Source organism: Bos indicus, chromosome X (assembly GCF_029378745.1).
Source record: "Bos indicus isolate NIAB-ARS_2022 breed Sahiwal x Tharparkar chromosome X, NIAB-ARS_B.indTharparkar_mat_pri_1.0, whole genome shotgun sequence".
Classification (NCBI taxonomy): domain Eukaryota; kingdom Metazoa; phylum Chordata; class Mammalia; order Artiodactyla; family Bovidae; genus Bos; species Bos indicus.
Window position 1 is genome coordinate 74,503,084 of NC_091789.1, and position 12,359 is coordinate 74,515,442.

The following is a 12,359-nucleotide window of genomic DNA, read 5'->3' on the forward strand; positions in this document are numbered from 1 at the left end:
CTAACTTCTTCTGAGTTCTCCTTTTCCCAAATTTTAGGGTCATATTCCTTCTTCTTTTGGGTCTCTGCTTTCAGTGGGTGACATTGGTCCAGTAGTTTGGGTAGGTTTTGTGTTGGGAGGGACTTGTGCCTGCATTCTGGTGGGCGGAGATGTGCTTTTTTTTTTTTTTTTTTTCCCTCTCATGAGCAAGGCTGTGTGAGGGGCTATGTTTTGGGGGTTTTGTGGGAAGCCTGTCTGCTGATGATTGAGTTTGTATTTTTGTCTTCCTTGTTTGCATGAGGCATCCTGCTCTGCGTACTTCCAGCATTTGGGTGATGCCGAGTCTTATCAGGTGGAGGCCTTCATAGGAGTTCTCACTTATTAATACTCCCTGGCATCAGGAGTTCTCTGGTAGTCTAGTGTAGTGGACAGCACTCCCTCTCCAAAGGCTCAGGCTTGATCTCTGGCTAGGGAACCAAAATTTCATAATCTGTTTGTTATGGCATTAAAGGGGATTAAAACAAACACACAAAAACAAGAAACAGAAGACAAACCCCAGACAAATGGTAAATACAAAATCAGACAAATAATAACAAAAACAAAGGAAAACATACACATGTACACACACACACACCAAACCAAAACAGTCCAAAGAAAAAGTACAAGAGAGTGACCTGCCGAGCAAAGGAAACCAAAAATGTTATTGATCAATTAAAAATAAAACTAAAATGCAAACCAGAAAACAAAACCAAAGCAGAGTGCCAACTAGGGAATAAAGCAAACAAAACAAACTAACAAATGTGGTGAAATAAAGAATTAAAAGGAAGAAAAGAAAACAGTAGAAAAGCTGTGTTAAATAGAAGTGTATAAAAAGATTTATATATATATATATATATATATATATAAGAATAACTACATCAACAATAAGAAAAGCAAACAAAAACAACAAGAACAAAAAATTTTAAAAGAATAAAAAAAGTCCACAGAAGTGCAAAAAGCCACATAGCAGTAGAAGTATATAAAGGAAACCAGAAGGGAAAGAGACACATGTACCCCAATGTTCATTGCAGCACTGTTTATAATAGCCAGGACATGGAAGCAACCTAGATGCCCATCAGCAGATGAATGGATAAGAAAGCTGTGGTACATATACACAATGGAGTATTACTCAGCCATTAAAAAGAATACATTTGAATCAGTTCTAATGAGATGGATGAAACTGGAACCTATTATACAGAGTGAAGTAAGCCAGAAAGAAAAACACCAATACAGTATACTAACACATATATATGGAATTTAGAAAGATGGTAACAATAACCCTGTGTACGAGACTGCAAAAGAGACACTGATGTATAGATCAGTCTTATGGACTCTGTGGGAGAGGGAGAGGGTGGGGAGATTTGGGAGAATAGCATTGAAACATGTATAATATCATGTATGAAACGAGTCGCCAGTCCAGGTTCGATGCACGGTACTGGGTGCTTGGGGCTGGTGCACTGGGACGACCCAGAGGAGGGTAGGGGAGGGAGGAGGGAGGAGGGTTCAGGATGGGGAACACGGGTATACCTGTGGCGGATTCATTTTGATATTTGGCAAAACTAATACAATATTGTAAAGTTTAAAAATAAAATAAAATTAAAAAAAAAAGATTACTGCACGTAGAGAATATGTGAGGTTACAATCAAATAAACAAGTTACATGGAAAAAAAAATGTGTGATTGAAAAAAGTTTTCAAAAGCTTGAATAGAATTAATAGTAAAAATAAAATCAACAGCCACAGCAAAAGATAAGAAAAAAGAAAAAATCCAGAACCAACTATAGAACAAATCAAAATATAAGAAGAAGAATAAATATTTTTCACAGCTGACTGTCCTTTCCCTCACTGTGAGTCGAAGTTCACCTCCTCATCCCTAGAGTATCCTCTGATAATGAGCTGCTCTCTGGGCCTGCTGTGGGGACAGCTCAGACTCTAATCTGGACCTACCACTGTATGTTATTGCCTCCAGTGTCCACAGCTGCCAGAGCTAGTGGTTTTCTTCTGTGGGAACTCACATTGCCCTAGTTGATTGTGTGAATTTCATCTGTAGTTTGTACAGCTGGTGGGAAGGTTTTTGATCCTCTTCCTTAGCCATACTGCCCCCAGGGTTCAATGTGGTTTTATCCCCACCTCTGCATGTGAGTCATCCACAGGAGCTTGTTCCTGAGGCTGCCTTGGAGGACTTACTTGCCTAGTGAGGACCAGATGTGGAGGTGGTGCTGCACTTGGATCACAGGGACCCTGTTAGTGCCAAGTATGCAGGAACACTGGCAGCCTGAGGTTCTGCAGCTGTGGCAATATTAGAGTCTTTTTCTAGCCTCTGGCAGCTGACATTCCAAGGGCCTCCCTGGTTGGTCCTTCTCTGTTGCTTGGTGCAGCAGACTCTCAAGGATCTCCTGGGTTGGGATCTTTATTGCTCAGTTTGTCAAGTACTTAAAGGGCCACCCTCTCTGGGGTCTTTGTTGGTCAGCTGCCAGAACTGGCATATGAGGGAAGAGAGGCTACATTGATGGCTCCACTGTCTGCACATTACTCAGCAGTATCACTTTGCCTCCATGGCTGCCCAGCTTTCCTCCAAAGGCATTCCCCACTATGATCCCCTCCTTTACTTCCCCTCAGGCCTTCTCACCACAATCAACAGCAGTCTTTGCCCTGGGATTGGTTTCCAGTCCATATGCCCCAGTTCCCCGCTACCATGTGTTCCAGGGGAGTTGGGTCCCTGTCCAGGGAATCTAGTGTTGCAACAAGGATTGTCTGTGTGGTTCTCACTCCATTCAGACTGTCGTAGATCAGCTGTTGCACTCTCCCACAGCCTCAAATGCTTTTCCTCTGTCCCAAACAATTGCCCTGATGTGGGGATCTGACCCCTGCTTCAGTTCCTTCACCCCCTGGATACGGGTCCAGTCCTGCTCACTCTCCTCTTTTTCCCTTCCTTCCTTCATCCTGCCGAGATTTGTGTGGACCTGTGTATTCCTTTCTAGTGGTGAGGGACTCCTGCCTGCTCTCACCTGGTGTTCTGTGAGATCTTCTGCATCTGAAGGTGTGTTCCTGATGCATCTGTGGAGAGAGATGTACTCCACATCCGCCTGCTCCTCTGCCATCTTTCTGGAATTTCCAGCTTTCTTTTGTTCCCAATTGGATAAAATAACTTTTTTTTAATCCCTTCACATTAAGTTTTTGTCAGTGTTTACATCTGAAGTGAGTCTTTTAGAGATGGATCTCGTTTTTTAGTCATTCAGCCCCTTGCTATGTCTTTTGATTGCAACACTTACATTTTAAATAATTATCAGTAGGTATGTACTCACTGTTCTCTTGTCAATTTTTTTCTGGTTGTTTTTGTCCTTTTATCTTCATCTTTTGCTCTCTTCCCTTGTGATTTGATGACTATAATTAGTGTTATATTTGGATTCCTTTCTATTTCTATCTCTGTCTCTCACTGTGTATGTGTTTGTGTCATTTATTACACGTTTTTGCTTTCTTACCATGATATTTATATTTTACAATATATATGATTGTTTTCAGTTGATGATCTCTTAAGTTTGAACTCATCTAAAAACCCTGCATTTTTACTCCTCTTACATTTAATGTTTTTAAACATCATATTTTGCATGCGTTTTTTATTTCTTAATTAGTTTATGTGCGTATTTTACCACTTTTATCTTTTAACCTTCCTTGTAGTTTTATAAGTGATTAATCTTTACGTTTTCATTTACTGGTGAGATTGTACCTTCTGTGATTATTATATTTCTAGTTTGGGTCTTATCTTTTCTACTTAGAGAAATCCCTTTAGCATTTCTTGGAGAGCTGTCTAGTGGTACTGAATTCTTTTAGTGCTTGCTTCTATGTAAAACATTCTCTCCAGTTCAGATCTGAAGATAGCCTTGCTAGGTATAGTAGTCTTGGTTGTGTGTTTTGTCCTTTCATCACTTTAAATATATTGTGTCACTCCTGGTTTGCAGGGTCTGCTGAAAAGTCAACTGAAAGTCTTACACGAATTCGCTTGTGTATATCTAGTTGCTTTTCTCTTGCCACTTTTAAGATTCTCCATCTATAATTTTGCCATTTTGGGTATTGTGAGGCTTGGTGAAAGTCTCTCCTGGTTCAGCTTGTTTTGGACTCTGTTGCTTCCTGGTGCTGGGTGTCCATTTCCATTTTCAGGGAGGGGACATTCTCAGCTATTATTTTTTCAAATAAATTATCTGTGCCTTTCTCTCTTCTCATTCTGGGACCCATATGATGCATATATTATTACTCTTGGTATTGTTCCAAAAAGTTATCCTCATTTCTTAAATTCCTTTTTCTCTGGTCAGCTTAGGTGGTTTCTATTATTCTATCTTTCAGTTCACTTATCTGTTTCTCTGTATCATGTGATGTACTCTTGGTTCCTTCTAGTTTTATGTTTTCCAGTTATTGTATTCTTCAGTTCCATTTGGTTCTTCTTTATATTTTGTAACTCTTTGTTAGACTTCTTGCCCTGTTCATCCATTATTCTCTCCCATGTTCATTGAGCATTTTTATGATCACTACCTTGAAAGCTTTATTGGATAGATTTCTCTCCTCTACTCTACTCCGTTTAGTTCTTCTGAGTTTTATCTTGTTCTTTGGTTTGGAGCATATTCCTTTGTCTCCTCATTTTGCCCAGTTCTCTGTATCTATTTATATTTGTTAAGTAGGTCGGTTATGTTTGCTCATCTTCACAAAGTGGAATTACATAGCAGATAGCCTATGGTGCCAATCAGCATACTCCACTCCATTCACCAGAGCTATATATCCTACACATGACCCATATGTGTGCTTTGTGGGTCCTTCTCTTATTATAAAACCACCTACTCTGGGCATACTGGTAGCCAGGCTGGCTTCCAGCCCACTTGGCTGCTAGGCCGTGTCATGTGGTTGTTGATGGCTCACTGTTGTCTTGGCATGACTGGCTGTTCAGCCCCAATGGTCCTGGAGCTGGTACTGGCTTGCTAGTGGGTGGGACCAGGGGCCAGGGTGGCTGTCTACAGGACCTGGGGAAACCTAGGACTGGCACCCCACCACTGGTGGGCAGGGTCATATCTCAGGGCAGCTTGATGCATATGGCAGCCTATTGGGCTTTTATTTTTATCTTTGTTTCATTATATGTAACAAGCCTTCTTTTCTCAGTTTTTAAAGTTTTCTCTGTCTTGGGTTTTGAGCAATTTGGTTTGATGTTCCTTGATGTAATTTTCCTTATTTCTTGTACTTGAGGTTCATTTAGCTTCTTAGATCTGTGGTTTCATAGTTTCCATAAAATTTGGTAATTTTAGTAGCATTATTTCTTCAAACATTCTTTTCTTCCCTCTTACTTTCTGAGACTCCAATTGCGTTTGTGTACTTTTTCAGTTGAAAATTCAGTTTGTGTACTTTTTCAGTGAAAATTCAGTTTGTGTACTTTTTCAGTGAAAATTTTTCACTGATGCTCTGCTCTTTTGCTTTTTTGTTTTATACTTTTTTTTTATAGTGTCTATTGCTGTGTCTTTACCAATCTTTTTACCTGCCATATTAAATTTGCCATTAATCTTATTTGGTCCATTTTTTTTTTTTTTTTGTCTCACATTTTAGTTTTCATTTGTTTTATATGTTTTTATATCTTCTATGTCTCTCAACTTTTGAACATATATGTCAGCTGTGGGTCAATTTTGACTGATTTTTTTTCTTTTCATTACACGTTCTATTTTCCTTCTCTTATATGCCTTATAATTTTGGATAAGAAGCACAACATAGTGAACTGTAACTTGGTGAGTGCTAAATGCTTTTGAATTACTAATCTTTAACTGTTTTCTGGACTGCAGTTAAATTAGGGGAAACAATGTGTTATTTCTGGGTTTTCCTTTTAAGATATTTTAGGCAGGACTAGAGAAGGCAATGGCACCCCACTCCAGTACTCTTGCCTGGAAAATCCCATGGGCAGAGGAGCCTGGTAGGCTGCAGTCCGTGGGGTTGCTGAGCGTTGGACACGACTGAGCGACTTCACTTTCTCTTTTCACTTTCATGCATTGGAGAAGGAAATGGCAACCCACTCCAGTGTTCTTGCCTGGAGAACCCCAGGGACGGGGGAGCCTGGTTGGCTGCCATCTATGGGATTGCACAGAGTCGGACACGACTGAAGTGACTCAGCAGCAGCAGAGCAGTGTTTAATCTAGGAATAGTCACTACAACTCAAGCAGGTTTCTTTCAGTTTCTCTAACAAATACTTCATGAATTTGAGGTTTTCCTGTCTGACTGGTGGGAATAGGTACCCTCACCCTGCATGGACTCCCATTTCCCTCTAATCCTTGCATATGCTTCTTCCCATGACTTCTGTTTTCTTTTGTTGTTGTTTTTAACCACATATGGTTTGCAGTGAAAACAGCTGAAAGAGACCCCCACAAGGGTTTTCTCTCTGCCCCTGATTCTTACTTCTGTCTCTTTAACACAGGGAATCTGCCACACTTTACCTGAGTTTTCCTTACCTACCTGACATCCTGAAAACTCTTTTCATGGTTCTAAGCTAGAGCAATCATAGGGCTTACTTGATTTGTTTCCCATCTTTTAGGGATTACCTTTCTTCATTGCCTAATATCTGATCTCTTGAAAACTGTTGTTTCTTAACATTTTATGGGTATTTTTTTTTGGAGGAGCTGAGTTTCAGGTGGAGGTGGGGGGGTGAATTCAGTTCCTAGTTTTACATCTTGGCCAGAATCAGAAGTCCTTAGAACTTTAATCATTTTTATGATTTTCATTTGTCTGTTTTATTTATATAATTCACTATTGTATTCTTTTTAATATTATTTTTAAATTTATTTCTGTTCATACATTCTTTTTCCAATAGATTTTTGATTGGTTGTTCTACTCCTCTACATAATTTCAATCAGTTACACTATCCTTCATATTCTGGTATTACTACATAGTTTTTAGTTTCTCACTGCTTCTGCTATTGATAGTAGTTTAACAAATGCTTTTGTTTCTATTTTAGAAGATGCTTGTTAAGGAGAGTTTAATTCTCCTTTCTATAAGAGATGCTTGATAGAGATTGTTTAATTTTAAATGTTATATCTTTTAATAGAGTTAAAATTTTATTTTACTATGAGATTTTACTACAGAAGTTTATATTACAGCATAGAGAAAATAAGCATATTCACATTTACTTTAATGAAAAACATGATATTCTGACCACTGCTATGCTAACAGTCAGCTGCTAACCTTGTGTTTATATTTTGCTTTCTTTAGTATTTTATACAGGAAACCATCAGTTACTGAGTATATTATCAACATGAGACACTCCCTTCTATGAATATGTGTCTGTATACAGATAACCTTATACTTTCGGGCCCAAACTGCCAGCAAAGATCAATAGTTCCTTTATCTGCTTGACTGTCAAGCGAAGTCCAGTGTAGCTCCTGCTGCTTTACCTTTTCCTTCTCCCTTACTGACGACATTCCATTTTCACTAAATTGATATTTCTTGATTTTAGAATTATAAATTAGTATATGCTTTGTTTTTAAAAGTATGTTTCAAAATTCTCTTTTAACAGTTAACTATGCAGTAAATAGGATTTTTTCCCCTAATGACAGGTCAAATTAAACAGATTCCAAAACTATCAATACTTTCATGTTTTAAGGAAATGGGAAATTATGTATTTTACTTAAACCTTTAATGATATGTAGTATGTAGTTTCTTATATATATGTATGTGTGTGTATATATATATATGTGTGTGTGTGTATATATATATATATATATATATATATATATATATGTTTTTTCATTTTAATTTAGGATTTGCTTTCCCATATGCTGCATATGGACCCACAGCAGCGGTACACTACAGAGCAAGTATTAAAACACTCATGGATAACCCACAGAGATCAGTTGCCAGATGATCAGCCAAGTAGAAATGGTTCATCACATGTTGTTAAGGTAAAACCAACATACTTTTAAGCATCTTCTAAATGCCATGCCATTGCATGCCATTCAATGATGACACATATAATTACTTTATAGTGTCTTTATTTTTTTAAGTATATTTATAGATTCTTTTGTTTTGGCTTACTTTTTTAAATAACAGCCTTTTTTATGTACAGCCTTACTGATGATACATAAATTTTCTTGATTACATTTGGTTTGCTTTAAGAGACACTGGGGCTTGGTGCAGACTAAATTCAAGTTTCATATGGGAAAAAAAAAAAAAAGATGCCTATTGGTTCCTGAATTAATAGCCATTAGTGCAAGTTTCCATACTTACAGACATTGAACCTAGATTTTGAAGTTTAGTGGTTTATCCATTTATCTGTTGATGGACACTAAGATGTGTTTTCATATCTTGGCTGTTTTGAATATTGTTAGAATGATCATGGGAGTGCAAATTTATGTGAGAATAAATTGTGTGGGGGGTGTGTATGTGTGGAATATATTATATATAATGGAATTGTATGTATGGAATATGGTATACATAATGGAATATTGTTCAACTTTTTAAAAGGAGACCTTTGTCATTTGCCACAACAGACATGAATCCAAAGACATTATGCTAAGTGAAATAATGTAGACACAGAAAGAAAAAAACTACATCATTTGTCTTATATGTAGAATCTAAAAAAAACAAATATATGAAAGCAGAGAGTAGAACAGTGGTTACCAGTAGACAGGGAGAAGGTCGAAATGGGGAGATATTGGTCAAGGTATACAAAGTTACAGTTATGTAGAATGAGTAAGCCTAGAGGTCTAATATGAAGTCTGATGTTAAGTACAGGTAATAAATAATACTATAGTGAATGCTGGAAATTTGCTAAGAGTAGTTTTTCAGGTACTCTTATCACACACAAAAATGATAACTATGTCAAGAGGACATATGTTAATTAGCTTGACTGTAGTAATCATTTTACTGTGTATATCAAGATAACATGTTTTATGCCTTAAATATATACAATTCCTATGAAAAATAAATTTTAAAAGATATTTAAAAACAAATTTTATGAGTTTTGAAAGACTGAAAAAATAATACATTTTAGTTTTAAAAACTTGTAAGAAGCATATTTATTGAAATAAAAAATATATAAGTAGTCAGATGTTAATCAAAGGGCCATCAACATAAATATTATGGATTCTCAATTACTTTCCTAGGGGAAAGTAGTTAAATTTTTCATGATACAATGTGGAAGTTTTCTTACCTTCAGAGATTGTTATTCAATTTGTAATATTTCTCATTATTATTAGGGAGCAGTGGTCGCCACATATTCTGCCCTGACTCACAAGACTTTTCAACCAGTCCTAGAGCCTGTTGCTGCTTCAAGCTTAGCTCAGCGACGAAGCATGAAAAAGCGAACATCAACTGGCCTTTGAAAGTTTTAGGGTTCCTCAGCCAAACTGGATGAAGAAAAGATTAAATGTGTAGCTTTTTGTGTAATCATATATCAAAGGCATTGTTTTCTACTACATTACTTGAATATTCTGATTAAGCTTCCTTTTTTTTAAGGGGGAGTAAGATAAAAAAAACATATATAGGTCCACAATTTTCATACTATGTTGCTTTTCAATGTTGTCCAAGTATTTATTTAAGTATATAATTTGTGTCTACAAAGTCCTACCAACTTCTCTACATACTAACTTCTACAGTTTCTTTCAGATTTCTGGTTATGTAAAATAATGGCTTGGGGAATCATTACCAACAGTCAAGTTGCAAGTATAATAGTATAATGCCAAGCAATGTCAGTATTTTTTAACATTAGATCCTGAAAGGTTAGATGTCTTATTTTATTTTTTTTTTTTAAGGAAAGCGAAAAAGAAATGTATCGTAGAAACTTGTAATTATGTGTAAACTCCATTCATTTAACTCTCTGTAGTTACTAAAATGTAAACATAGTAGTTTGGGGCCAGAACAAAAATCATTTGTGCTCATATGTGAATTCCTAATATGGTTGATGCCAAAGTTTTTACAGAAGAATTAAATCATAGATAATGTGTGCCAACAGACCTGTATATTGTCCGTAAATGGCCTCATCTAGAAATAAAGGCTTCTGTAAAATTTACATCGAATGGAATTATAGTACAAGTGAAGAAATTTTAGCCAAAGGTCTTGTATTGGTATTATAATCTACTAAATAGGTCATAGTTAAGCCTTTGAAAGTAAAGTATATGGTGTTGGCGCTACCTTGATGTTAAGTAAACTGACTTTGAGGTTAACCAATTGGATCTAATTATCATCTGTCCTTTTATAATGAACTACACTCTTGTTTTTTTGATTTCCCTGTGCTTTGAATTACAGTGTAGCATATTTATCTTTAATCCTATGGTTATATAGTTGAAATATTACTGTAATGAACTTGTGAGCTTAGCACACATGATATAGTTATAATGCATTTCAGTAAACTTTAAATAATACTACATAATAGTTATACTTCAAGAAGATAAACTGTCTTTTTAAATAGGAAGTAATATTAATGATATGCATAAAATTTGAACACATTTTAAAATAATATTTATAATAACAAGGTCTGGCCAAATTGGTCCTATTATTAAATTTTATGATTCAGAACCACTGTGTAGTATATATTGTTTTCTCTAAATGATTGAATTTGAAAGAATCTTTTTTGTGCTGTTGAAGAAAATACCATTACTACTACTTTAAATAGCATTATTACTACTGCTGCTGCTACAACTACTGACAGAAAGAACTCATGAATGTAAACTTGAGGACATTACACTTTTCTTTAGTGAATATAAGTGATCTACTTATGTGTACTTGTTTTACTGTATTTTATTTTGCTTAGTTCAGAGAGGGGTGATTACTGAGCTCTGAAATGTACAGTTTAGGCTAGAAGACTTGTACCTTCAGTATTTAATAAAAGAAACTATACATAATTCTCTTTATAATGTAAGTGATCTATATTCCACACACAAAGGTCTGTTTCGTTTGTGTGATATATAAAAGTATGTGTCCATATTTTAAGATGTCTTTTGCAATAGTTGAAAGACATTAAAGAACGTCTTAATATTACATGGAAGGTATTATTTAGAAAGACACTGGGATCATATCTTGTGGATTTTTTTGTCCCAGTTCAGCTTTTTCTTTCCTCATTTTGCTTTATTACTAGAAGTACTTGTGTCATTATATTGGCTTATTTTCCTCTTGTTTGTGCTGTAATGCCTTCTTATCAAAATTGATATGACACACTTAGAGATGTGATTTTGGTGTGTAACTTTTCAGAACAGAGATACCATTTCTATATATGCTTTTGTAGTAGTAGAATTAGAGTAAGTAAAGTTGGAAAATGAAAAATGATCACAAAATAACTTTGTCTTTACATAAGCAATAGTTTTTAAGTAGATGATCATAATTTTTCAATGAGTTTTCTCAAAAAGGTTGTGTCACACACTCCTTTCGTGAAAGGAACATGGTCAGAAATAAGCAACAAACAGCACAATTCCTCATCACTCAGTGAAAGTTGAAAAGGTATAAAAGATATAGATGCTAGTGGATTTTCCCAATAATTGTGAGTTTTCTTCTGGAAAATTCAAAGAGAGTGGCTTAACAACAGTAGTAGTGGGCAACCTTATTATAAGGGAAAGCTTCACATTACACCTTCATTCTGCAAAAGTAACCCAGGTAGGGATGCATAATCATGTCATTTTTGGCTAGAACTCTAGAACAACAAAAGCAGATGTGAATGGGACATTTTTTGATGGGGTTTCTATAAATTCTTAACCAATAAAAGTAAATCCTTTCTTTGAGACTTAATACTTTGATTTCTAATGGATTTATGAACAATTATTTTATATTGCTTTTCTTTCTAGTTGATGGTTCTTGATAGTATTTAATAATAAAGTTGGGGGTTTTATTGTCAAAAAGAGAGGCTATTGTAATAATATTTTTTTCTCAAAGAAAAAACAGCAGATTTGCCCAGGTAGACTGAACAATCTATTGTCCTAAAGCACATATTATTATGAATAAACTCAGGAAACCATTTGTATGAAAGTTAATATGTGTTGCTGGTATTGGTGATTTTGTGGGGAAAAAAATGATTTTAGTTATTTTATGAAAATCAAACTTTAGCCTATTTTCTTAAATCCATGAATACCTAAACATTTGTTGTCATTTGTTGCCATTGATAATTAAACATAGTAAAGCATTTTGATTGGAGAAGGCAATGGCATCCCACTCCAGCACTCTTGCCTGGAAAATCCCATGGATGGAGGAGCCTGGTGGGCTGCAGTCCATGGGGTCACTAAGAGTCGGACACGACTGAGCGACTTCACTTTCACTTTTTCACTTTCATGCATTGGAGAAGGAAATGGCAACCCACTCCAGTGTTCTTGCCTGGAGAATCACAGGGGCAGGAGAGCCT

The 12,359-nt window shown here is 35.9% G+C and overlaps 1 protein-coding gene across 24 annotated transcripts in view; it reads left to right on the top strand.

The window, feature by feature from the left end:
* Positions 1–10,875, top strand: part of RPS6KA6 (ribosomal protein S6 kinase A6) — a 388,962-nt gene extending 378,087 nt beyond the window's left edge. For 22 of the 24 annotated variants that reach the window (XM_070784482.1, XM_070784464.1, XM_070784463.1 and 19 more), the window contains 2 exons: positions 7,795–7,935; positions 9,232–10,875. In XM_070784482.1, coding sequence (XP_070640583.1) covers positions 7,795–7,935; positions 9,232–9,357 — 267 coding nt within the window. In that variant the 3' untranslated portion in view covers positions 9,358–10,875. Of the gene's footprint in view, positions 1–7,794; positions 7,936–9,231 lie in introns of those variants that run through there. The other 2 variants (XM_070784468.1, XM_070784469.1) reach the window with 2 other exon arrangements.
* The last annotated feature ends 1,484 nt before the right edge of the window (positions 10,876–12,359 follow it).